This window comes from Vigna umbellata, chromosome 1 (assembly GCF_029865625.1).
Source record: "Vigna umbellata cultivar VRB3 chromosome 1, Vumbellata_1.0, whole genome shotgun sequence".
In the NCBI taxonomy this organism is placed as follows: Eukaryota; Viridiplantae; Streptophyta; class Magnoliopsida; order Fabales; family Fabaceae; genus Vigna; species Vigna umbellata.
In genome coordinates, this window is record NC_142165.1 from 104890960 (window position 1) to 104917891 (window position 26932).

The 26932-nt window shown below is 33.3% G+C and overlaps 4 protein-coding genes across 6 annotated transcripts; 1 reads left to right on the forward strand and 3 right to left on the reverse strand.

Moving 5' to 3' along the window:
* Window positions 1-2334: 2334 nt before the first annotated feature.
* Window positions 2335-6299, reverse strand: LOC124823551 (glycerophosphocholine acyltransferase 1). Its single transcript, XM_047295769.2, has 8 exons — window positions 6066-6299; window positions 5861-5962; window positions 5631-5688; window positions 5429-5529; window positions 4696-4791; window positions 4528-4621; window positions 2988-3225; window positions 2335-2820 (listed from the first exon to the last, which is right to left on the reverse strand). Exons 1-8 carry the CDS (start codon window positions 6156-6158, stop codon window positions 2490-2492), a joined length of 1113 nt encoding a protein of 370 aa, XP_047151725.1. The 5' UTR covers window positions 6159-6299; the 3' UTR covers window positions 2335-2489.
* Window positions 6300-8162: 1863 nt separating this feature from the next.
* LOC124823550 (protein PLASTID MOVEMENT IMPAIRED 1-RELATED 1-like) lies at window positions 8163-12276 on the forward strand. Its single transcript, XM_047295768.2, has 3 exons — window positions 8163-8406; window positions 8605-10955; window positions 11050-12276. The coding sequence occupies exons 2-3, from the start codon at window positions 8608-8610 to the stop codon at window positions 12104-12106; spliced, it is 3405 nt and encodes a 1134-aa protein (XP_047151724.1). The 5' UTR covers window positions 8163-8406; window positions 8605-8607; the 3' UTR covers window positions 12107-12276.
* Window positions 12277-13728: 1452 nt separating this feature from the next.
* WAV2 (alpha/beta-Hydrolases superfamily protein) lies at window positions 13729-18372 on the reverse strand. 3 transcript variants are annotated; one of them, XM_047295766.2, is made up of 8 exons: window positions 17908-18372; window positions 16720-16755; window positions 16541-16619; window positions 16362-16416; window positions 16162-16278; window positions 14990-15154; window positions 14511-14742; window positions 13729-13987 (listed from the first exon to the last, which is right to left on the reverse strand). In XM_047295766.2, the coding sequence occupies exons 1-8, from the start codon at window positions 18143-18145 to the stop codon at window positions 13962-13964; spliced, it is 948 nt and encodes a 315-aa protein (XP_047151722.1). In that variant the 5' UTR covers window positions 18146-18372; the 3' UTR covers window positions 13729-13961. The 3 variants fall into 3 exon arrangements, with proteins under 3 accessions (XP_047151722.1, XP_047151723.1, XP_087961474.1); XM_047295767.2 differs by having other exon boundaries at window positions 13729-14077; window positions 17908-18370; XM_088105348.1 differs by lacking the exon at window positions 13729-13987 and having other exon boundaries at window positions 14249-14742.
* A 4715-nt stretch (window positions 18373-23087) lies between these two features.
* LOC124823547 (nuclear transcription factor Y subunit A-7-like) lies at window positions 23088-26792 on the reverse strand. The gene is made up of 6 exons (XM_088105349.1): window positions 26630-26792; window positions 25210-25271; window positions 24277-24389; window positions 24124-24195; window positions 23841-24020; window positions 23088-23700 (listed from the first exon to the last, which is right to left on the reverse strand). The coding sequence occupies exons 3-6, from the start codon at window positions 24352-24354 to the stop codon at window positions 23338-23340; spliced, it is 693 nt and encodes a 230-aa protein (XP_087961475.1). The 5' UTR covers window positions 24355-24389; window positions 25210-25271; window positions 26630-26792; the 3' UTR covers window positions 23088-23337.
* Between the last annotated feature and the right edge of the window lie 140 nt (window positions 26793-26932).

Genomic DNA, 26932 nt, shown 5'->3' on the forward strand with positions numbered 1-26932 from the left:
TTCTTGCTTTTATGCCAAATCATGCTGGCTATGAAATTCAGTATTGGAACAAGGGTATTCATTTGCTAAACCATAGATATATACACTAAAAGTTGTCATGAAGCTCTTCACTCTCCTGTATAAGTTAAACACTCTAAACTTTATCTCCTTTCTCATTTAGCTATATGTTTTCTCATGTTATGTTTTAAATTAGTAAAGAAAAATCTTTCGATCATATCGAATGTTTTATCTTTATTTGTATATGTAATTTTTTTAATCACCTAATCCTTCGATTTTATTTTCTTTTATCTTTTAATAATTTGTTGAAAATTGTATATAATTAAAAGGTTCATATCTCAACTCAAAAGTGTTGATTGTAAATCCACTTTATAATTTCTACATTCAAAGATATTTGTTATAAATTTTAATTACTGAATGTTCCATAGTTCGTTGTTTGGCACTTGATACAAGTAAGTCGGCCATTGAATTTTTGGGTCAATTGGTTCATAATTATGACCCATTTAAGTGAGAGTTGATGGTCAATGAAGTAAATCTATAAATAGTACTTTAATCATAATTTAACTTTACTTTTTATATTTAATTTAGATTTGACTAGAATTTTTATCAAGTACTAACTTGAGAGGCATTTCACCATTTGATAATGGACAACAGAGGCTTAGAAGACTGCTATTCGATAGTAGAGAGTTCGTGAGAGTAGGGACAAACTTTGTAGGGTAAGTTCAACAAGAATAAACTATTTAGCTATTCACCTCAAATAAACAAGATTATGTAAAAATAAAATCAAAATTTTCTGAAGATGGATTTATTTTTAAAGTGGACAAATATAGATAATTTTAAAAATAAATGCAATATAATTTAGTGTTATTTGGACATGGAAAAAAGTATAAGAAAAGTCTAAACATATTTTTGGGGGCAATAGACTAAATACAAATAAAAATAAATTAAATGTTAAAATACTAGTTAGTAATTTTGCGTCTATTTAGTCATAATATTTTTTAATAAAATCTATTTTTTTCAATTTTATTCAATTTAATAATTTTTATTAACAAAATAATTAATAGATAATGAACAATATAATATATTAGTCAATCATACATCCGTCATTTTTTTATTCTTCTTAATTTAAAAAAATGTTAATGTGTTAAAGTTATTATTGTATCACGTCATGATAAGTGACATATGATACAATAGTTATTACCATGTTTTCATGTGTAAGTGGATAATGAAGATTGTTATTACCATGTAACATAAATTTAACATGAACATTTTTTAATTAAAAGATTAAAAAAATAAAACAAAACCACGTATAACATAGATTATCTATTATCCATTAATTATTTAAACAATAATAAAAAATGAAAAAAATTAACAAAAATTGACATCTTATTAAAAAATAATATTAGCATCCTTTGTATTTTGTAATATTATAACTTGTGTAATACAATTTTTTTGTTTTTTAAATTGGACACTGCAACCTTTGTATTTTGTATTTTCTCGTCCCTCCCTCCCATAGCGGAAAAAGTCTCTCATACAAACCTTATCCTCAAAGTCTCCCTACCCCAACAATATTCCCCAATCACACTTCCCTTCAACCCTAACCCTAACCCTAACCCTAACCACAACTACAACCAAAACAACTACTTCATAATGCCCACACAACTTGGGATGGTCAGAACTTGCAATTGGGAAAACATATCTATCACCTAATTTGGAATACTAGGTAATTTATAAAATTCAAATTCCTAAAAAAGTAAAAATATGAGTAAGTTTCATTTGGTGAAAACGGGATTGTTGTAATATATACATATTGCCTACCATATGAGGTCAAGGGTCTTTTTCTCTGGTTAACCAATCACCCTTTTTCAAAAACTATTCTTAGTTATATTTTTCAATATAAGTTGAAATTTTATTATAATCACAAACCATTTCAAATAAATTAATAACATTTCTCTATAATTTCTTTTCTGAATATTATTAGTTAACTTGTTTTAAATATAATCGTGTTTTAAAACATTTATTAAATTCAGAAGCTATTTTAAATAAATAGTATAAAATTAATTACTTTTTTAATAAAATAATTTTCCAATTGTAAATAAACATAAATTAGTTTATCTCCTGAAATATAGTGTTAAACCTACTTGTGCCTATTAATGAAAATATGGTTGTGTGAATATAATGAAAACCAGGAATTTTCAATTCAAATGAACAAGAAAAATAATTTTCATTTAAGACCACCAAACACGATTAAACAAACTTATCCATAAATATTTTTTAAACAAAGAAGTTATATTTTTTTGTAAACAAAAATTAAATTGGTATAAATTAAAAATCATGTAAGACTACAAGAAAAAACTGAATAAAAAAAAGTATTCATGTGAGTTGTTTATACCCCCAATCCCATATAGAAAATTGTATAGAAAGACTTGAAGAAAATATACATAGATTGAAGAGTTGAGTAAGGATTAGAAGTGAGAAGAAGATTGAATGTTTTAACTTGATAACATTTTTCCATCAGTGTTAGTGTTGGATTGAGCTTCAACAGGTTGCATCTCTGATTTCTTTTTCTCCTTAAGAATTGCCTGTCTTGGCATTACTTCTAACAGAAAACTTCCACCATTCCATATTGCGGCTGAAACCTTCAGTATCTGGAAAACTACATGCAACTCATATGACAAGAATATTGGCACAGCCAGTGCCATGGTTGCCACTGTAAATATTCCTTGAAGAAAAATGTACATTAGCATGCGATTTTGATCCCCTAGCAACCCACTTAAACGCCACCATATGTTGTTTGCTTTTTGAGCCTTTTTTGAGAGTTCCCTATCAAACAATACAACTCACTAATGAGAGAGGTAAAGGGAAACTTTTTCTCTATAAAGCATCTTAACCTTTGAAGTTTTAACCCTCTTCAGAACTTCTACTTTGATAGTACAAGGCTTTTGTTCTGAACTGTAAGAGATACGGAAGTGTATGTGTTCATTGTTTACCTGTAGGAAGTCATCACTTCGGGATCTCTTAAAAACCTTTGCCTGCGCAAAACATTGACGATGAGGAAGTACAGAACCTGCCACAATGTGTAAGCTACCAAGGGTACCAGAAACAGCCATGTCCAGAGAAATGATTTGTCTTCAATGTAAGGCCACGTAGGTCTTCTAGCAGTCCCCTCTGGATGCATGGCTTCGAAGGTTGCAGGATCCCACCATCGAATAGTAAAGAAAACCAAACCTGGAAAGTACTACTCTGTTAAAAGCAAATAAAAGTAAAATGGAACAGCAAGACACATAAAGTTAGCATTTCTATCACAATTCTGTTCTACTACTTGCATATCTCTAACAATTGGATAAATGTAGAAGTGCTTCTCAGAGTTTCTCTACTAGAAATATAGAGCATTTATCAGTTGAAAAGTTTTCAATAGTTCTTCTACCTTTGTAAATTGTACCCAAACAGGCTCTGAGAAATATAGAGTCAGCAAATCTACAGCAAGTTCAACCCACCGGTTGTTTATATTTAACTATATGATATCAATCGTGAAAATGGGATGAGGATGCTCTATATATTATGGTAGTCATCAACATAAATACCTTAATGTCAAAAGAGCAAACTATGTCAAAAGTAGAAGAAGCTATAGAATAGAGGCTAAACAATTTGAAATGCATATTGATCTAATGTGAAGAATGGAATGTGATATGACATTTTCATATGTTATCTCTTCCTCGAGCTAAAGCTTATTGGTTAAGCTTGTTACAAATGCTTCCTTTAAAAATGAAAAGTATAATGTGGGGTAAAAAATGGCTAGAGGCAACCCAAGGATGCTGGAGAAATCAGATAGAGAAGCCTGTTAGAAATATAGCTTGGTGAAACAGCCCAAATTGGGCGTTAGAGTTTGCACCACCAACAAGGAGAAGCTTCATTGGAATGGTTATTAAAGGAAATATGTTAGCTAGCAGTATTAAACAACAAGAACCAAAACTTCTCCAAATTTGTCAAAAACAGCGTTTGGAAGCTTCACAGCAGAAAAACTTGAGACTGAAAAAATTGGAAATAAAATTTGAGAAGGAGATGGGGTGAGATTGCAACTGAAAGGGTCAATTCATCTAGGACTCGAGAGTGGAGACTGTGCCTGAACATCAAGGAAGAGAAGATAAACATTTACAATTGGAATGGAGACACAGATATTGTATCTGAGACTATGGAGACAGTACATGGAACCACTCTAATATCATGTTAAAATTACTGAGTTTTGGTAGTGAAGGAAAAAAAGAAAGAATATAGATTTAATAGTATGAAATTAACATCGATTTGGTGTGAATGATGCCATACGATATGGGTTCATGTTTCTCGTATATTCTCAAAACATAACACTAAACATTCCTTTCCAGATAAAAAGAAGATAAATCTTACACCCAATATTTGACTATTGAAGGTAGAAGTCAACAATTATTGTAGCTGAAGCCTACAATTTCCCAGAATTTGTTTTTCTTGCTGAAAAAAAAAATAGAGAAACTATAAGAAAGTGGTATAATTTACCAGGTAAAAGATGGATAAGAACACTGACAATTTTGTCAACAGAACTGAAAACCAAGCTGCAGCGCCAAACAATCAAAGCCCATGCTAAGGGCCCCTGCAAAAGCTCTTGAATAAGACACAGATTTGACAGATGAATCGTTCTTTAACCATTAAAAATAACGTTCTTACCTCAGCAAAAGCAAAACAAACCATGAAAAGCTTCTCATTTTTTGAGTAAAAAAGAAGATCAACCAAGAATATTGTATTGGCATAATAGCAAAAATCCTGAAACACAAACAATCATGTAACTCGATGTCAATATTAGTACTCTATCCGCATGAGAGTGAGTTAGTAATTAATGGGAATCGAGAAACTATTGAAACGATTTTAATTATTAAAACAGGGAAACACAGTTTAAATTGTCTGTAATTACATCTTTTCCAAATGCTCTATAACACATCAAAACCATGTTGGTAGTTGGTAATTCGCAATTAAACATTCTTTTTAACTGGCCTACAACACATAAGAAAGAAAAGTAACATGGTAATCAAATATTGATAATCCAACTAATCTTTCATCTTAGTTATTTGGTAATAACTGTAACATATTCGTAACTAAGGGTGTCCCTTCTGTCTAAGACTCTACATACTCAATCAGATAATTGCCTAATACCTCAACTTGGATCCTTATGGTTTTTGGTGTCGATGGCTATTGCACTCTTATGGCCTCATTCAACTTTAAAATCGTACTCCTCAATAAACAGATTATTGATCACAGTCACTTACCACAAATGATTGTGGACACTAACTAAATTACTAAATTCATCCTCAAAACAAACATAAGATTCCAGAATCAAATAGTGATTCAATACATGACAAGGTACAGTACATTTCAAAAACAAAATTTAGATACGTTGGATTACCAGCAGATAGTAATGCCATTTCTTGAACCTGTAGTATATCCAACGCAGAGGAACAAAGATGACGTAGAACACACAATATACATAGGGAATGTCTTGGGGTCCTGGCAAGAAAAACAGAGTGCCAAAAAACTAAGAATCTATACACAGAAAAAAAAATCCAAAACAAAGCACATGCATCAATTAGAGTTTTCAACTAACTTACTTGCCCCTAAAAGGAAGCAAAACCCCCCAAAACCGAGGACGCCAACGAGATGCGTCACCTGAACACAAACGTGAGAATGACCAACAATTAAAGCAGGTTGTTCAATATTGACTATGCAAAGGGTCAAACTCCCCACAATAAACCCATTGGATTTTTCAACACCCAGATGACAGCTTTTGTAAAAGAAAACATTTTGAAACGATAAGTGAAATGGGAAAACGCAAAAGCACCTTGTTGATGAACCTTTCGTGTTCCTCAGCTTGTTTGGCAATCTTCACAGCCTGTTTGGATAGCATTTGCTTGGTGTGCACAGCTTTTTTGGACAACATCTCCTTCGCAGAGACAACAAGAAAAAGAGAACCCACATCGTAAAAAGCAAAAACCAACAACATCTAACACCCAAATTGAAACAAAAAAAAAGGATTGATATTTTACCTTAGATCTGTCTCTGAACCTCTTTGGCAGCTTTGGAGGAGATTCGCCATTGGGATAGTTTGCTGCATCTGCATGCTCTTCGGCATCAGACATTTCAATTTTCAGTAGACAGTGGCGAAGGCAGAGAGAGAGAGAGAGAGAGAGAGAGAGAGAAAAGGCGGTGTTGTGTTGTGATTGGAACTCTCACAATTGACGACAAGCAAATCAACCTGCCATGAAAGCTTTTTACTAAAAAAATGGAACTTTCTGGTTAATCACTTACACCAAAACCGTTTTTTTTTTTGTGATTTTTTTTCAGCGTGACGTGTAACAAAATAATGTTTTAATTAATCATTCACTACTATTTTATCTTATCCTATACAATACAAACTAAAAGAGATGTATATACGTACGAAATTAGTCTCTGAGATAATGGATATTTTTAAATCAGAGATTCTTTGTTCGAATTGTGTGAAAAAAAACAAACAATTGTTGAAGAGATTATAAAAATATATTAAAATACAAGATAAATGTATATTTTAATAAACTAATGTTTTAAATATAAATTGGGTTCAATTATCTAACTGATATCTGTACTTAGGTGCTACTTCTGAAAAATCCAAGTACACAATTCTAGTCACATACCCATTAAATGCAATAATTTATCGTATTGTAGTTGTACATAATTAAATTGCTAAAAAACAAATCAATATCATCTCTATCATACTAGTGATGATTTCAGTATTATTACATTTTAATTTAATATTGATTTTTAGATATATTTTATTTTTAATTTCATTGAACAGTACTTACTCTTTTACAAATAAAATTAATTTAAAAATGTAAGCTGACACTAAAAAAAGTTATTGATTAAAATTGTCATCTTAAAAAAAATAAGCAATGGGAGTTATTTAATTATACTATATGGATATATATTTTATCAATAAAACATTTGTTGTACGTATATTTTGGTTTCTGGGTTATTTAATATTTATATTAAATATAAGATAGAATATAAAATATCGTATAGAGTAAAATATATTTTATAAGCTGGATAAATTTTCGATAACATTCTTTATTTGAGCAAATAGATAGTTTCAAGTTAAAAAATCGAAGAATAGAGAGATGCCTTTAAGAAGTCCAAGTAAAATAATTTTTCCATTGTTATACATATCAAATGATTTTATCATCTGTTATTCTTTTCATATTCGAGTGATTTTTTATTTGAAGAAATGGGACACACGTGATTAATAAAATTACAATAAATCGCCTATTTTATTCAACTAAGTTAGATTATCTTGACTTTTTTCTAGTGTGATCTAATAATATATTATAACTCACGTAGTCCATGTATTTAAGTATGAGAAATACTGATGTTTTAAATGTTGAATATAAAGTCAATATCATTTTTTTAAATGACATTCGTACCATTTAAAAAAATATAAAAAATTAATGAATAATTAAAAACTAAAATCTATTTAAGAAACCTTTTATCACATGCATGCATATCAACAACTATATCCACTTTTATGTCAACTTGGTGATGAATTAAAGGTGTAAAGATAAAAAAAATTAGGCACCAAAATACATTTTAAAATATAAACATCAACTTGAGTAACTAAAATCATTACATTAAAAGGACAAGAGGGAACTTAAAGTAATGAAAATCTCAAAATATCATAATTTGAGAACAGATAAATCATTGCTGTTATAAGTTTAAATATTACTCTTAAAACTGAGACCATTTCAGTATTTATTTTATTCTCGTGTATCAAAAGTAATAAATTTCATTTCATAAACATAAAATAAATTATTGAAATGGTCTAGAAAAATCAGTACATCTTAGAAATTATATAAGGTTTTAGATATTATATAAGGTTTTATTTTAAAAATGCTTGAAATATATTATTTTTATCATCGAGTGAAATATATTTAAATTTACAGAATCGTGTGACTTTATGTATTTAATAAATGTCATACATAATTATGTAAATTTAAAATAACTTTTATTTGATAGTAGTAATAAAAGCTTGGAAAAATGTAGGTTCAAAATTTTGTTGCAAACTTTCTTATTTGTTTCCTGGGAAATGTCCGAATGGAAATGTTGTCCGTTCATTCTTTTATTGTTCGAAAACGGTAGCGGCAAACGTTGGATTAGATAACTGAAGGAAACGACAATGTAACATTACAACAACCTCTGCTCACAACATCTACGATATGTTTTTTTCTTCCAATGCCCACCTTTAAATAGCACTTTTTTTTGGTATCAAAATTGGATCTTTTTTATTTCTTTCGTTGCAGGTTTTGAATTTTGCTTCCACCTTCTTCTTGTGATGTTTTCGATCCTTTCCAACCCCACTCGGTAATCCACCTATCCACTCCTCTTGTCCTTGTTCCATTTTCATAAATGAAATTCATTAGTCTGTTCTATTTCATTCTATATTCTTTTTCGTGCTTCATGAATGTTTCTTTTTTGTTTTTAAATTGAATTCTGGATCATGTTATGTATGATTTGAATTAACTTCTTCTGTTTATCTTTCTGTTGGTATGTGGACAAAAGATAATGTCTACAGCTGAAGGTGGTAAAAGTAGTGCTGAAGAGAACAATTTGCCATTAAAAGATGTTGAAACCGTAGACAAAGCTCTGCGAATAGAGAAAAGCTCTTCCAAGAATTCAAAATATTCGAAATCCCAGTTATTTGATCCCAAATCAAAGGTTAAAGATAGCGAAGAAGATAACTTACGTAAGGATAAGAAGTTTGTATGGAACTGGAAATCACTGAAGGCCCTTTCCCTGTCTCGCAGTAAAAAGTTCAATTGTAGTTTTTCTGTCAAAGTCCATGTGATTGAAGGGTTGCCTTCGAGTTTCAATGATTCTTGCCTTTGTGTGTATTGGAAGAGGAAGGATACGCTTTTGGTGACCCCTCCGGCCAAGGTGATTCAAGGTGTGGCTGAGTTTCAAGACATTTTGACACACACTTGCTCAATCAATGGAAGTAGGAGTGGACCCCAAAACTCTGCCAAATATGAAGCCAAGCCTTTTATGCTCTATGCTTCTAAGGCGGGTGTCCCAGAAGTTGATTTGGGGAAGCACAGAGTGGACCTCACAAGGTTGCTTCCTCTCACTCTGGAAGAGCTTGAAGAGGAGAAAAGGTCAGGGATATGGACTACAAGTTTTAGATTATCAGGAACAGCAAGGGGTGCAGTAATTAATGTCAGTTTTGGGTATGTCATTGTTGGTGACAATACTAGTGCTACCAGAGACAACCTTTGTGATATTCCTAATGTACTAACCACCAAGAAAAATGGTATGCCTTTGTTGGAACCAGATAAAAAACCTAGTCAGGTTGATGGGAGTAAAGATTTGCCAAGCTTTTCCAGTGATGATTATTCATCTCAAAATGTAGATCAGGTGAAAGATCTTCATGAGGTGTTTCCATCATCAAATTCAGCTCGAATCATCCCAGTATACATCTCATGTAAAGAATTTGTTGAAGAAATGGGTGGTAGTCCTCTGCATGGCAAACCTGAACTCGAGGGAATTAAAGAAAACATCGACCCGATCAAACCAGTTGTTTGCTCTTCATTTGATAATGAAAAGGACAAGGCAGAAGAGAATCAAGGTGATGAGGGAAAAACATGCAGTCCAATGCATGACAAACCTGAAGTTTTTGTTTTTCAACAAAACCTGGACACAGTTACGCCAAATGACTATCCTTTACCTGATTCTGGAATAGAAAATTTCAAAGAATGTGAAGGTAATGAATTTTCTGTTCTTGACAAGGGCATCGAATTTTCATCAGATGAACATGTTAAACTAGAGGAATCTATTGGAAAAGCTTTTATCGATGTCTACACAGTTGATAGTACTCGGACCCTTGATAATACTGATATTCAAGTATCTTTTCAAGACCATGATAACCAAGATTCCCTTGAAGAACTAAACGATAATTTTAAGGAAAGTGCTGTGGTACGTGAATTTTCTAACCGAAAGGATGACTTGCCAACGAAAGAACATCTACTGCAAGAACTAGAATCAGCTTTAACTAGTGTCTCAGAGTTGGAGACAGCGGCAATGGATTCTCCTGTAGCCATGGAAGCCAAATCTGAGGATAAGTTGAGAAAGTCAAAAAGCTGGGATGATGTTACAGAATCAGTTGCCAGTGAGTTTTTAAGTATGCTTGGCATAGACAATAGTCCAAGGGGTTTTAGTTTTGAAGGTGAGACAGAGTCTCCAAGAGAGCTCCTTTTAAGACAATTTGAGAATGAAGTTCGTTCAGAGGGCTTCTCTTTGTTTGATTTTGACATAGGCAGTGATGATGAAGCAGATAGTGGTAATGATTCTTCTTATGGAACTGAGCATTGGAAGTTCTCCAAGGATACCAAGTCAGCATCCTTAATGCAAAATGTACACAAAGGGCATCTAATCGAGTTTGAGGATGTGAGGAGCAAACAGAAGGTCCGTATGCTAGAACACTTGGAAACAGAAGCCTTAATGCGTAAATGGGGTTTGAATGAGATGGCTTTTCAGAATTCTCCTAAAAAAGATCATAATGGCTTAGGAAGTCCAATATATTTTCTTCCTGAAGAGACTCTACCATTACCTCCTCTAGCAGAGGGGTTAGGTCCTTTTCTTCAGACCGAAGATGGGGGCTTTCTACGGTCAATGAATCCCACACTCTTCAGGAAAAGTAGAACTGGAGGAACATTAATCATGCAGGTTTCCAACCCAATTGTGGTGCCCGCTGAAATGGGTACTGAGATAATGGAGATTTTGCAGTGTTTTGCTTCTGTGGGAATTGAAAAACTTTCCAAGCAGGCAAACAAGTTAATGCCTCTACAAGACATCACGGGAAAGACAATGCAACAAATATCAAGGGAAGCAAAGCCAGTCTTGGGGAGAACATACAGGTTTGTCTATCCCTTTTTGCAGCACTTGTCTTGTAAGTAAAATATGAAATATTTCATTCCTTCAAATGGTTGAATTTTGCTCTGCTGTATGTAGGCAATTAAATTTGCAGCATAATTTGGTAACAGGACAGTATTCTACTTGTGCGCAAAAAGGCTTGAAGGGAATTCTATCTGGTGGACAGATGTCTAATAAGTTCAGTTCAGATTCAGCTGGAGACCACAGAAGCTCAGATCTTGCTCTATTAGCTATGGATAAAATTGAAGCACTTTCACTGGAGGGTTTGAGAATACAATCTGGGATGTCAAATGGGGATGCACCATCAAACATCATTGCAGAATCCTATGGCGATAATTCAGCTCTGCAAGGCAAGGGGGCTGGTACTAGGGGCTCCCTTGGGCTAGATGGAACTGCTGCCATGCAATTGTTAGATATGAAAAACAGCAACAGTGATGAATATGATGGTGTTGACGGCATAATGGCCCTATCATTGACTCTAGATGAATGGATGAGGTTGGATTCTGGTGAGATTGATGATGATATAGACAACATCAGTGAGCATACTTACAAACTTCTTGCTGCGCATCATGCAAACTCTTTTGACTTGATGAGTGGGAAGAACTCAAAGGGAGAGAGAAAAAGAGGGAGGAAATATGGTTTGTTGGGAAACAAATTCATAGTAGCTCTCATGGAGCAGCTTCGTGATCCTCTGAGAAATTATGAGCCTGTTGGGACACCAATGCTCGGTCTTATACAAGTGGAGAGAGTGTTCATCCAACCAAAGCAAGAGATTTATAGGCCGTTGTGTGAGGCAGGGAAGGAAAGTGATGAGTGTGAAATAGTGGCGAAGGTGGAGATGAAGGGGAAGAGAGAAGAGAAAAGTAGTGAAGAAGAGGGCATTCCTCAATTCAAAATTACAGAAGTGCATGTTGCAGGTGTGCAGAAAAGGAAGTTTTGGAGCAGTTTGGGACGACGGCGACAACAAGAACAATCTGCTTCCCGGTGGTTGATTGCTAATGGAATGGGGAAGAACTTTAAGAATCCAGTGCTGAAGTCAAATGCTCCAATCACTACCACAAACGTGCAACCGGGTGACTCATTGTGGAGCATATCATCTCGTATTTATGGTACACTCACAAGATGGAATTGGTAAAACTAGGAAATCCGAATATCATTATACCAATTAAAACTAAAATGCTTAAAGGGAATGGGTAACAGAATCAATTAAGTGTACATGTCTCACTCTCGACTCCTTTAACTATATTACTTATCGTAAGTTTATCAAAAAATAATTAATTTCCATATGGGTTTAATTTTTTTTTTAATTTTGAGTTCTTTTATTAATGTCATGGATTCTTTACGATCAACATTCAGAGCTCAGATAGTTAATGCTTGAATGAGTCGAACCTTCTCATCATATGCTATTTTTGCGCCATCCTTTCTTGCAGTTCCAGACGAAAGGGTTTTATCAAATAAAATTGAAGCTGAAGATTAAATATTCTAAACGGACCGGTTGCCTGATGTCCCAATATTTTGACATTATTTTAGAATAATTTTATATATACAGTATTTTTAATTTATAATAAAGAGACTGTTATTTACAATAATTTTTTGGTGATTACATTTTCTTACCGTTTTACTCCTACGTTTTGTAACTCCCTTTTTATGTACAGTTTTTTATATTTGTTTTACTCTTTAAATTCAATCAACTTTATAATTCTAAAAATACTAATTAAATTTTAATTATATATTTTTACTTTTTTATTGTCATAAAAAAATTAACACGTATAAATGTGAACACATACTATTCCACTATTTTCTCTTTATTATTTTTATCACTCCCCAATTTTGAAAGTTTATCAAAACATCATTTTTTTAATACTCACTTTACTGTTTGATTTTGACTTAAAATATACAGAAAAGTGTAACGAAAAAAAGAGAATAAAAATATATTATACCAAAAATTAAATAAGGATAGAAATTATTCAGTTATTTGGACTAGCGAGGAAAAACACACTGCACGATAACATTATTGTATTAATTAAAATTATCAAATTTAATTCAAAACAACAGAATTTTTCTTTCATTACTTTTCAACTTTTCATTATAAAACATTTATAAACAAAAGGAAAAAAAGGTACATTTTCCTCTCATATCACACCAATTTTTAAGGGAGAAGAGTACAAGACTCGTAAAAAAAGTCTTCGTTAGAATTTTCTTAAACAAATAATAAAAATTTTATACTTCTATTTTATCTTCCCTTTCTTTTTCCACCGATATCCCCTGGCATAATGCTAGCAGTTACCTTTTACCCGAGAGTGTAAAGGAGACATTCCTTCAAAGAGTGTGGAAGACCTGTTTCTCTTCACACTTTCTTCCCAGGCGCTTAAGCATCAACAGAGCGATGCATATATTCAGGTAATCATCAAACTAATTTATTAAAATCCTATGGTTCTGACTAAATATCATCTCTACTATGTAACCCTTATCCGTGGCCCTTAAAAAATGGTGGAATACTTGGAAGATTTTAAACATGTTTGAAAACGGTTACACGAATAGTCATCATCCTAACTCAAACATGACAGGCACCTGTTAGCTCAAATCATCGTCAAAATAATGACGCCTTAAATAGGACATTCAAATTTCTACATAAAGAATCAATGAAAGATAACATTAAATAAAAATGGACTAAACAGCCAGATTTTCCCCAATCACTTCTCAGCGTGCATTAGTATGAAAAACATGAACCCATTCACCAAGAACATAGGCAAAGTATAGTACAAACACTACATGTATATATAATATAGATTATGTAAATAATTATTATTCTACATGTCATTTGTCAAATTCGATCAGGCACCCAAAATGTAGATGCCGTAACAGTATAGGAAAAGGGTAGCACAAATTGTCTGCGCATCTTCCAAATTCTGGAAACCACAACCTAATCAAAATTGTTCAATGATATATACCTTGACGTGGAGCAGCATGTCCAAGTAGGAAGCAGCTTCTCACATGGAGCTCTCACGGGCAGCAACTTCAAAGGACAGAAACTGTGTGAATCCTTAGTTAGCCAATTAGTATCATTGAAATAATTTAATGCCAGCCAATCATCTCGCCCCAATATCTGGCAGCAGTATTAAAACAAGTGAGCAAGCGCAAAAATAAAAAAGTATTGCCAGCAGTGGGGTTAAAAGAGGAACAAATATCAATTGCAACAAAGGATATATCAAGTTAGAGAATAACACATGGACAGATCGTAGATGCAGAACCTAACAAAAAGGAAAAGACAAAAAGAGCAAGAAAACTTTCACATCTGAAATACAAAATTGTAAATTATTCATGCAGTGTTTGTGAAAAGTTGGGTCTAACGTAACCCACGTCTTTCCCAATCCACCAATATACTTCCTTCTCCATTTTTGCTTTGGAAAGTGTGAAAGTACTTCTGGTGCCTTGTAAACGGCAAACCAAACGCACACTAAGTAAAAGTTATCCCACGCTCTTAACCCATCCATGCTACTGGCCTAGCTTTAAAACACAGCATGAAGAAAAAAGATTACCATTTGCATTTTGCTCCTTTCGCACTGGGGCATGCTGTTCAAGAAATTGCTGAATTGTTCTCCAGTAGTGATCACCACCAGCCAGCCAAGTATCCATATGCATGCCAGTAGGAAACTCCACAAAGAGACACTGATTATTACGAGCAGCTGCCTTAGCATAAAGCAGTTGCATATGTGATGGGGGGACCATCTCATCTTGCAATCCAGAGAGAAATAGGATAGGTTGTTTGATCTGCAATGAATATATTCATAAAAGGAGATGCATAAACACATGAATCCAGCCAGACACACAGAAGAGTGGGTAACAAGCAAAAAATACAATCTGCATTTCCACACATATTGGCACACTCAAGCACAACCAATATACAGGGAGATCTTAGAAGTTTAAAATTAACTTCCGTCTAATTGTGATAAAAGAAGTCATTATGCCCAAGTGACCCAATTCTAAAGGCAAAACTTATATTTCCAGCATCCCTCACCTGGCCAACAACATCAATAGTACTCCATGGGGAACGTACAAGAAAATTGAGCACTTTAGGACCTTTTGCAGAGCTTCCTCCAATAAACCACTTCAAAAAGGGGAACATAACTCCAGCCATATCCAATATAGACGTGAATGTATTTTCAAGTATCAGAGCAGCAACCTAAAAACACAGAAAGAAGGTCAACAAAGAATGTAAAGTAAAGGTGAACAAACAAATTTTGCTAGAGATACCTGGCTAAATTTCAGAATAAAAGACCAGCAGATTGCACAGTTTTTTTTTTTTTAGACCAGTAATTTTAAAATTAGTTGCAAAATTATTTCTGCATAAAAGTGAAGATGAAACTATCAACAAGTTGCAAGGGTAAGGCCTTGCTTGAAATTAAATTAATTAGTAAATACAGATCAAAGCAATAAAAGTGATATTCTTCATACATGAATACAAAAATCTAAAAAATATTCAATAACCATTTCCACAACTCTTCAAGTTCACTTAACTATTTGAACAGATACAAAAAGTTGAAGTTAAATTTTTATTCAAAAAAGGATATTTCTCCAAACTCGGTGTCAAAAAGTGGAACCTTGAAGCCAGTTACAAGAAATCTTATTGCAATTGGACCAATAGTGCAAGTAAGTAAAATGTGTCATGATAAATATTCCAAAAAATACTGAAGGATGGAATTCATAAATTATTTCACAACAAATAACAATAGGCAGAAGCTTACTACATATAAACTTTAAAAAATTAAGCATACATAAACCTATTCAAGGAAATGACTTTTAGGAGCACTTGAAAAGCAATAATATAATCATAAATTTACAATCCTATTAGTAACATGCATTGTCTGACTTAATCATCTGAAACAAGATAGAGTAAACAAGTTCGATATTATTTTCTCTCATAATGTTGATAATCATGAAATGATCAATGAATCTATTCATGACAAAAGAAACTGGCAAACTATTTGTGGTTGCGTTATATGCCTTGTGAATAAAACAAGCTATAATACATATAGTATTAACACTAAAGAAACATTTATCTGCTGACAACTGTAATATAGCAAGATATAATTCGCGTAGGAGACAACTGAAATATAGCAAGAAAAAGTCTTTGAAATTTTACCAAGAAAAACATTAGCATTAAAATATGCACTTTCAGAGGCTGGGTACCTTGTCAGGGTTATTTTTTGTTAGTACAGCTCCAACTGCACCCCCAAGTGATCGTCCAAACACAACAATTCTAGATGTGTCAATATCAGACCTTTGGGAAAGGTGGTCCAATGCAGCCTGGGCACAAGAAGGTAGTAAAATTGAAAAAAAAAAAAATTGAAAAGCAAAATACAGGAATTACTATTAATCAAAAAGCATACTTGAGCATCCTTTATGATTCCACGTTGAGAAGGATAACCATCACTTGCTCCATAACTATGCAATTGAATCATACATTAGTGACAATGCAACAAAGTGACATGTGCATTTAGAAGAATGCATATGCAAATACAGAGCGACAAGGAAAAATCATGATTAGGGAGCCAAGGCCAACACATACCCTCGGTAAGAAAGCATGAAAACATTGCAATGTAACTGCTGGAACATTATTCGAACCATTTCAAGACGATGAGCAATATCTAAAAAGATCAGGAGTCAAGGCCTTTAAAAGCACAGTGAACCTGATCAAGTAAAAGTAAGCGAAAACTATCACAAATTATCTATCTACAATAAGGATACTTCCAGCATTTTCTTGAAAAAACAAAATGGTCGGACCTGTAAATGGATCATAAGAAAGAAGAACTTCATAAGAACAACATCAGAGTACAGAAAAACAACGAATACAAAAAGGAGCATATGCCAAAGTGCAAGTTCATTCATAGAAACCTTGATGAAGATATTGTACTCTAAATCCTTAAAATTGAGGTTACATTTTAAAAATAAAGTGCAGTTACAAACTCCAATTAGAAAATCAGCAATTGATATTGCAAATTTGCAACAACTTTACTGAAGAGGTCTATGCAAGTAGTGATGTACTTCTATTTTATCAGGGATAAATCTCAGATGCAGTTCCTTAGGTTCTTTTTTTATTCATTACCAAGGAGTATCACCCCATCGAACACAACTTATCTCCCTCAGAGGTTTGACAGGTATTATATTGATGAGCATCCCGTCTCAGCTTAAGCTTTCTACATTCTCAAGAGTGAGTACCGAACCCTAGCCAGTTTGGTACAGCAACTTCAGACTCTCGCTACTCATACCAATCCAAGTTGGTACATCCTTGGGAACATTTGGTATTATGCTACAATCACGATTAGTGTTCCGCCTAAGCAACCCGTGAAACTAAGGTTTGCATCAAATGTCAACATAGATTACAAAGAGAAAACTCTAATTTTGATTAACACAACTAAAAAACCTATAGAACTGTATCGAAGTTTGCCCTTCTGGTAAAGCCCAATCCAACGGCCTTTTAATCAATAAATGTTTCTGTACTCAATCCTCTAAAGTGTACTCAGTCTCTTAAAAAGAGCTAAATCCTAGGGTTTAAAGCACTAAATTCCGCTTAACATCCAAACAATTTTTCCTCGATTTAACTAAAACAACGCAGGTAGGTACGGCACGGGAAGAGAAGAATTTCACAAAGCTAATCAGCAGTAATTGCTCCAACCACACAACACTACACAAGATAAACAAAATCTAGAAGGAGCACAGACAATTGGATCAACATTCAGTATAAAGATAATTCAGTTCCATCCAATCTAAGCAAACAATTCCCATATTTCCTTTGCGATCTACATTTCTCCCATTCCAAGCCATACACTAATGAATCAATTAAACTTGTAAGGAAACATCAAGTGACAGTAACAGCAAAGTAGTCGGTAGAAGATGGAAATGAAATGAAATCGGTGAGAAGAGAATGGCGAGGACCTCGGCAATCGGGGAAGAGCTTGATGAACCAGGCGTGGAGGCGAACGCCGTCGGAGGAGCGGAGCCAGATGTCCTCGTAGGTGAGACTGACGCGAGAGGGATTGAATGGGTAGGACTTGGTGAGACCTGGAAGCACCGGAACATAGACGAGCTTCTCCTGAAGCGCCACCAGCAATGCCATCCCTGCTACCACCAACCCTCCCACGCCGTACAACAAGATGCTCACATACGAAACCATTTTCTCTCTCTCACACTCACTCTGATCTTCGCTTTGCCTCAATTCTTGATTCGAACTGGCATCACAGAAGAAGAAGAAGAGAATTGAAGTGAGTGAGTGTGAGAGTGATTGGGATTGGGATTGGGATTTGATTTCAAAATTGGGGCACCTTTCTCTTTTCTCTTTCTCGGGAAACACCTAGCCAATACCAAAAAATACCTATGACTTCTTTTAACATCCTATGCCCATGGATTTCGTATTTATATCATACCATCCTTATACACATATACCATATCATTACTGTTACTTTTACCCATTTCAGATCATGTCATGTATATGTATGTTATGGGAATGGATCCTTCTCTCTCTCTTTGACCTTTTGCTTGCACAATAACACTATTGTTTTTTTGAAAAATGACACTTGAACAACCATTTTTGACAACATTTAGACACGCGCACACGTGTCAAAATCTGAGTGGTCCAATTGGAAAAATTAAATGAAAATAGACCACTCAGATTTTAACACGTGTGCGCGTGTCTAAATGTTGTCAAAAATTGATTGTTCAAGTATCATTTTCCTTGTTTTTTATTCTTTTTTAAAACTTAAACATCACACTTCATTTTGTTTTTCATCTTAAATTTGGTTAAATTGTATTCTATTTTTTAAATTTGTAGTATTTACTTTCAGCCTTTATATTTCTTTTTAACGTTAGCCTCTTTAATATACAAGAATCATAAATTTAATCAAATCTTTAAGTTTACATTTTTTTTTCTGTTGTCTTATATTTTAATCATTTAATTTAAATCACATTTCAATAGCACATGCGAAAGAAATAGGTTAGATTAGATATAGGATTTGATTATACCAATAAATAAATAATATATATTATAAATAGATATTATTCATTTACTCTGAATAAAGAAATAAGTATATATATATATATATATATATATATAGATATTATTCCTTTATTCTCACATTCTCTTTGATGCCTATTTTTTTTAAAGAGATCTTGAGTATGATGATAATTAGGATGGTAACGGGAAGATTTTTTTATTTTATATTTATTTCTAAAGAAAAATTTATTCTAATTCAAATATCTAAATCCACTAGGTATATGTTTATAACGGTACATTTTTTTATTGTTTTAATATTAATTAATTAATATTTATAAAGTCACAATTAATGTATTTTCGTTCTTTTTAATATAAAATATTTTAAAAATAATTATAATTATATATTTCAAATTAGAGTATAAGATAAAATTTTATAACACCAAAACATTTATTAAATTTGCAAAGTTAATGAAATAAAATAAACAAAGATTATTTTTAAGAAATTAAAAAAAACAGACATTCAAATTTAAAAACATTTTAAATGTTTATTTACTCTCATCCTCTAAATTCTAAAGAACGGTTAAAATGAGTAACCCGACTCGAACCACCACGGGTTGGTCACTTAGCGAACAAACACAACCTGACTCACTTATTAATGATCTAAAAAAATTGAATCTGACTTGACTCACCACGGGTCGGTGGGTTAGACTGGTTGGTTCACTAGTTTATTTAAGGTTTAATACCTCTTTTGGTCCTTAAATGTTCAATTGCGTCCTACGTTTTTTTCGAAGTTCAATGTGTTCCCGACTTATGAAAAAAATGTGCAATTAAGTCCGTTTTGGTAACGGCGTTAATTTTTTAACTGTGCAGCTGCCACCCTAGACAAAAGTTAATGACGTGTACAGTTTCTCTGACTGCGTGGCAACCCTAATTCCCAAACCCTAGCTTCCTTGTGCCGCCAGCACCATGGGCAACCGTAGGCCGCCGTCAGCCACCCTGCCGTCTTGCAGCAACCTCGCCATCACCCAACACCGCGTCGCCGCCGGTAGCCACCACCGTCACCAATACAGAACGCGAACCCAAAGTCGCGAGTCCTCCATCATCATCTTCAGCATCTTCCTCGACTTCCATCTCCACCATGAGACACTTTTCAGGTCGTCGTAGAGCTGCAAGGACTGTCATCCACCATGACCATTGCAAGAGCACTCTCTCGCACACACCTGTAGAAACCCAAACGGAGAAATCCCCAATTCCAAAAATCTTTCGAAACCTAAATCACCGCCACAACTCTTCAATTCATTTGCTCGTGAGTTTCGCCCAACCTTGAGCTAGCCATCAGCGCCTCTTCCAGACTTAAATCGCGCCATCTCCCCCTACGATAGAAACACACCATGACCAATGTTCATCATCTTCTTCACACGGTAGAACCATCACGCCGCACCTCCAGATCGCAACCTGCACACCATGGTTTCCCCACCTTCGCAAAGCACGAACACCTACAAGAAAAGAAATCTAGACAGAGATTCCAGATCCAAATTGTAATTCTAATCGCTCAACCATGGTTTCTAAATCACAGCTTTACGGAGCCTGAAACGTGAGGCGAGGTTACGGCAAGATGGGAGGGTAGCTGACGGCGGCACAAGGAAGCTAGGGTTTGGGAATTAGGGTTGCCACGTATTAACCTTCCCCAGACACGTTGCAAACTTCAGTCCACCCTGTTAGCTGGCCCGTTAAAAAATTAACGTCGTTACCAAAAAAGACTTAATTGCACATTTTTTTCATAAGTCGGGAACACATTGAATTTCGAAAAAAACGTAGGACGCAATTGAACATTTGTCCCCTTTCGAGAGACCAAAAGAAGTATTAAACCTTTATTTAATTATAAGTTTTTCTCAAAATAAAAAAAATATCATACAATCCAAGCGTAATCTAAAAAACTGTACAAAAGACCGAACAAATAAGTTTTTAATATTGATAATTTTTGTATCACTTGTCTATTTATAATATTAGAATCTTGAATAGATAAATCTATAATATTTATCTTCTTCTTTATCACCATCTACAATATAATAAAAAATGCTAACTAATAATATTGAAATACAAAATAATAAATAATTAAATTAAATTAGATACGTTGGTGAACTAACCCGACTCACCACAGGTTCAACTCGGATGAGTCGGGTTCTAAGTGAGTCGGGTCGAAAACTAGCCGACATAAAAAAATTACATTTTTTTCAAACCCAACCCGACTCAAACCCGTGGTGGGTTGGGTTGGCTCGCCGGTTACAACACATTTTGACAACACTAATTCTAATGAAATCTCTCTTTTTATACACAAATAAAAATTATAATGCACCACTTAAATGAAAACAAAAAGAAAGATATTGAATTAATATAATTTAATTTTAGCATATTTTTCATCATTTAAACTTTTATATATGTTGAATAGTGATAAATAAAATTCATAACAATGATATTAAATTATTACATCATAGTAAATAAAAATATTTTTATACAATTATAGTGATAGGAATTACTTATGATAATGAGTTACAAAATAAAAATAATTATATAAAAAACATCAAAATAGTATTTGTACGATAAAAATAAACAATAAATAAAAATATTAAAAGGAAATTAAATATATGTTTTAAAAATAATTTGTACACCATTGAATAAAATCATAAAAAAATAAATGTATAATTAAAAGTATAATAAGGTAAAAAATAATTTAAAAATCTAAATAACTTTTCATATATAAAAACAGTCGAACTGGGAGATAATGAAAATTATTTCAGTAAAATAAAAAGTGTTCTTCAAATAAAACAAAAGTTTAGAATACGTGAATAAAAATGATAAATTGTTTATATTATTTGGTAAATGAAAAGTTTAGATTATTTAACACTTGAAAGTTAAACATTCTTCTATAAAAGATAATAAATAAAATTATTAATAAATAAAAATATTTAAATATAAAACATAAAAAATATTTAATTTACATCATCATTTAAAATAATTATATGAAAGTTTGCTGAATATGTGAATTGACTTTATAGTAAGTTAACAATTTGAAAAAGAAAAAAGAGAAAGGAGAGAAAAAAGTGTGTAGTTAAAAAAATTATAAAATTAAAAATTAAGTATAATATATATAATATTACCTATCATTCAAAATTTAAGACCTTAATAATAGGTTGAACATTTTTTAACGTCGTTGGTAAGAATGAGGAGAGATTACCACTTTCTTCTATTGAAAACATAACTTTTTTTGGTAAAACAAATTATTAAAGTTTAAAAATGAAATTACACAATAGTAAAAATTATTTTAGGAATAATAATAAAAAACACACAATAATAGTTTAGTGTGCATCCTGTTCTTATCTTTATTTTCGTTGTTCATTGTTTTCTTTAGCTTTCTCTGTACAACCCTCCTCTATGTAGTGTCCCAATCTTCCGCATGATTTATACCCAATATATACTGAACTCTACGTATAAAATGTTTTGAAACATTACATTAATTACTTCAATAGATTAAATGCGTTTTACATTGTCTAATTAAAAATGTAAGAAAATAGTCGTGTCTTCACACACCTAAGATTTAGTTTTACTCCTGCTTTAGAATTAAGTATATTAAACTGGTTTTGAAGGTATTTCTCTGTTATACTTGTTCCAAAAGAGAAAACAGTAAAAGAAACTTAAAACTGCAAGTATTTGTAATAGCTGAGTATAGGAGGAGGTGAAATAGTCTATTATTGTTTTACATAATATAAAATAAAATTAAAATCAAATGGTTTAATTGAGTCATTTGCATATAATAAAAATTGTATGATATATTTTGAATGTAATTTTTAAAATAATGAAGCATTTAAAATATGAATACAGTCATTTAGATTGTTTCTCTGTCTTCTGAAAAAAAAATGTAAAGAATGTATATAATACATATCATGCTATTTTTAAAATCCATAATTTAATTCAGAATTATGGATATAATAATGTGAAGAATGCATATAATAATATGATGTTTGAACTTATTATTCTGCATGTTCCTGGAAGATAGTCTGATCCACATTTTCATTTTCTTCTCTACATTTTGTTTTATTAGGGTTAGGAGGTTGTTTTGGGGAATGAATGGAGAAAGATAAAAAGTTGTATTTTCAAGCACAAACTTTGAGACCTAGTCCAACAACAGAAGCAAACAGAAGCAGTAGAAACTTTAAATACATGGCAAAAGCAGTAGCAAAGGTGTGAATGCTAATGCAGAGCGTTCCAGAAGAGAAGACAACATATCTGTAGTACATGAAACTCGGAAAGTAAAGTGAATAAGCCAAGGATGATTTGCCAGACCAGTGAACTTGATCTTTTATTCAGTTCCACCTCTCTCACCGGCCAACAGAAGCACATTGCCGAGTTCCACCACCAAACGTGAGTCCACCACTGCATTGTGATGATCCACCCATGTTAGAGGAGTTCCCCAAGAAGTTGTGTTCGGGCTGCCTGAAATTCAGACTGTTACTAGACATGGTTGTTAAGCCAGAGATGGCTGTAAATGTGATAGATGCATTTTCTGCTGTCCTTGAGTTATGACTTTCCACCTCTGATGCATCTTTCTTTTGGCCTGAATGGCTATTATTATCAACATGTTCTGCATTAGACTCCTGCAGCTGCTTGGCGCTGAGAAAGCGTCCACCAGACCCCCTAACCCTCTTCAATGCGTGACGGTGCCGAGATTCATGGAGATATGGCTGCAGCAGTCCATTGGCAAACATTTTTTTAGTCAAAAAAAGAGGTACAGTTTTGTCATATGACTTGACATTCTCCATAAAAACCACAAAATAATGTATGGTAATATACAGGAAGAGGTGGAAGTAGTTCTGCAGCATACCTTACGACTTTTGATGAGTTTGTTTTGAGCCTCAAGCTTTGCTCGGGACTGTCGCCTTCTGAGTATACCATGATATTGTTTAGCATTGACATAAATGGGACCATCTTCTGCAAGCTCAACAGGTAATGCAATTCTGGTGGATGCTAATCCCAGCATCTGGGGTATTATTTGTGGTTGATTCTAATAGACATCATATTAAATTGTTATGCTACGAAAGAAAAATGTACTAAAACCTCATCTGAATGAAGATCATGCATTATAAAGTGTACTTGAGGAAACTTACAATAGCCTGTGGTCCATAAGCAACTATTGAACTGGCAAAATAAGGATCACCACAAGGGTAAGGAGTATGGGCCTGAAAAGAGAGAGAGAGAGAAATAGCTTGTTGATAACTGGAACTTGAAGCAGAAAATCCATAAACAGTAGCTTCACATACCATTGAATGACTGAAATCAACTTGTGAACAATTGTACATAGTAGTATCAGGATGATTCGACAAGAAGAATGGCTTCATTTAACCTTCCACATGGCAAATTCCCAGATCTTGAACTGAAAGAGCAATGGTTTCAAGTTTGAGTGGTTTAAAGGTAAGGCAAGGAATATCAAATTCTACAAAAGAACGTGCAAGTATAATGCATGTATAATGCATGATACACATTAGAGGAACAAACGCATGGGAAACAACATATTTACACTTCTAAAGCAAGATAACAAGGCAACACTTGAGAAGAACAAAAAAAGAATATATTTTAATCTCAAATCGGCAAGTTTCCCAAAAAGAGAAAAGTAACTTATCATATGTGTAATAAATCCGAATCATCAGAGTACAAATGAACCTTACAGTGCATACCATAGAACTTGATCTTTCCATTCTCAATTATCAGGTAGAACTTCTACTCATTTGAATGGAAAACTCACTACTTTAACCAAAGTAAGACAAACTATTATAAAATTTTAGGAGATATTTTATTTGCCCAAGTATTTTCTACAACTTATCATGTTAATAAATCTAAGGTGCCCATTTTGTCTATTTGAAAAATAATCTACATTGATTCCCAAGACAAGTGGGAGTTGGGATTCCCATCTCTACCATGGACTATTCACATTTCAAGATAGTTCTCCAAATCCCTAAGTCTCTAACAAAATATCAATTATACCCACACTTTATTACCACCACTGCCACTAAAGACACCTCCCTAATAAATTATTACATTACACCATTGTCATAACTACTTTATTCCTGCATTTTCTTAAATCAAATTTATTAATAATACTGTTACAGCCATGGTAGGTATTTCACAATTTATATCAGACTATTAAAAAATGGATAATTCTAAACAAAAAGTTTATAGAACGAAATATAACTTACCATTACTTGTGTAGAATGTATACAGTATTGCAGCCTTAGTTCTCAAAACCTTCAATCATATCCTACAAAATCATGTTAAGCAAACAATTAAGAAATCTCAAAGAACATCCTTATTTACAGAGGCATATAGAATACAAAGAGCCACATAATGACACCGATATATAAGTATTATTACGTAGTATAGCATGCGCAACTTCAAAAACTTTCAGTCTCCACCTCTTAGTCTTGATCTTGGACAAAAAGGAAGTACAATTCAACAGATACAGTTTAGTAGTCCCACACAACGTACATTATATGAAATATATCCTTCTGAAACTAAAAAGGGTATGAGTATTCACAGGGCCGGGTAACCTGCACCCAAACCGACTCGACCCGGTCCAAACAAATTGATTTGGGTGTAAAAGAGTTGCGAAGGGTCGGATCCAACCCGATCCATTCAAACACAATGCCTTTCTTGTTCAGGTAAGGTAAGAGCTTTTATTTTTAACCCGTCAACCCAATGGCAATTGAGCAAACTAGTTGATGTACTTCTTAATTATTATTTATATATAAATATCTTCACATCCATTTATTATTTTTAATCCAAAACAAAATTTAAGTTTTGTGTTTATATACATATATAATAGACTGATTGCCCACAACCTATCGTCCACATGTTGATTCCAGTGGGATTTGACAGAAAAAGAAAACGAACAATCCCGACGCTATTTGATCAGTTTGGAAAATGAAATTAGCGAAATTGGACCCAACCTGACCCGTTTACACCCTACCTACAGAAAAGAGATAAATTATATATATATATATATATATATATATATATATATATATATATATATATATATATATATATATATATATATATATATATATAAACTCTGGGTATGGGGCATTTTTGTTCTGAAATACCACATCAGAATCTAAATCATGCAAATGCATTTATAAAAAAAGAGACCATTTTGTTATAATCCGAGACAAACAAACCCAAAGAAGCATACATAACAAGAGAGTCCAAAATCGCTGGATCACATTATAATCCAGACAACAGAGAAAGCAATAGTAAAAACAAAAACAAAAGAAACATATCACAGCTCAACAATTTTGTGTCAGTTGACTCTTTCAGAGCAAACACATAAGAAGTAAAAACAGTATAAACTGTAGCCCGGATCTAGTTCAAAGAAACTTGTGAGCACTGAGCAGTGACCTTAACAACAAAAGCTGACCTCAAACTCCACATGCAAAAGTAAAAGAGCAAACTTGAAATCCCCACTAGGATCCCACAAAAAAAAATAAAGGAAATTCCATAAGAAGAAGGTTAGAAGGAAGGAAGCAACGAAAAAGGTGGCTGGTGGAGACAGGATAAGGCAGAATAAATAAGAGAAAGAAACAGTTACAGAGAGAGAAAGAGAGAGAGAGAGAGAACCTTTGGGATCTGGTAAGGTGAAGCAAAGAGAAATAGAATTGTCGGTAGAAATCGGGCATGTCTCCTCTGTGGAAACCCTTTCACAGTTGAGGCCTTCTCTCCAATCCTCTTTTCTTTCTTGGATTTGTTGTTTGTTGTTTGTTGAAGAAGAAGAATACAGAACACAGCCTCCATAAATACACACTCTCTTATGTTTCCTTCTCTCAGTTGGCCCACCCACACCCTTCCTCAATCCTTGGGCCTTGGGCCTTCTTCTTCGGCACTCACCTCTCAGCCGCCCTTCACTGTTCCTCATACTTTCCC

Coding starts and splice junctions, on each gene's coding strand:
- LOC124823550 (XM_047295768.2), top strand. CDS start 8,608: ATGTCTACAGCTGAAGGTGGTAAAAGTAGTGCTGAAGAGAACAATTTG. Junction 10,956..11,049: donor GTCTTGGGGAGAACATACAG/GTTTGTCTATCC, acceptor TGCTGTATGTAG/GCAATTAAATTTGCAGCATA.
- LOC124823551 (XM_047295769.2), bottom strand. CDS start 6,158: ATGTCTGATGCCGAAGAGCATGCAGATGCAGCAAACTATCCCAATGGC. Junction 5,963..6,065: donor GGTTCAGAGACAGATCTAAG/GTAAAATATCAA, acceptor GTCTCTGCGAAG/GAGATGTTGTCCAAAAAAGC. Junction 2,821..2,987: donor GAAGTGATGACTTCCTACAG/GTAAACAATGAA, acceptor ATTGTTTGATAG/GGAACTCTCAAAAAAGGCTC.
- WAV2 (XM_088105348.1), bottom strand. CDS start 18,145: ATGGTTTCGTATGTGAGCATCTTGTTGTACGGCGTGGGAGGGTTGGTG. Junction 16,756..17,907: donor GCTCTTCCCCGATTGCCGAG/GTCCTCGCCATT, acceptor ATCCATTTACAG/GTCCGACCATTTTGTTTTTT. Junction 16,620..16,719: donor TTTTCAAGAAAATGCTGGAA/GTATCCTTATTG, acceptor TGATCTTTTTAG/ATATTGCTCATCGTCTTGAA.
- LOC124823547 (XM_088105349.1), bottom strand. CDS start 24,354: ATGAAGCCATTCTTCTTGTCGAATCATCCTGATACTACTATGTACAAT. Junction 24,196..24,276: donor TTGATTTCAGTCATTCAATG/GTATGTGAAGCT, acceptor CTCTCTTTTCAG/GCCCATACTCCTTACCCTTG. Junction 23,701..23,840: donor AACTCATCAAAAGTCGTAAG/GTATGCTGCAGA, acceptor GGACTGCTGCAG/CCATATCTCCATGAATCTCG.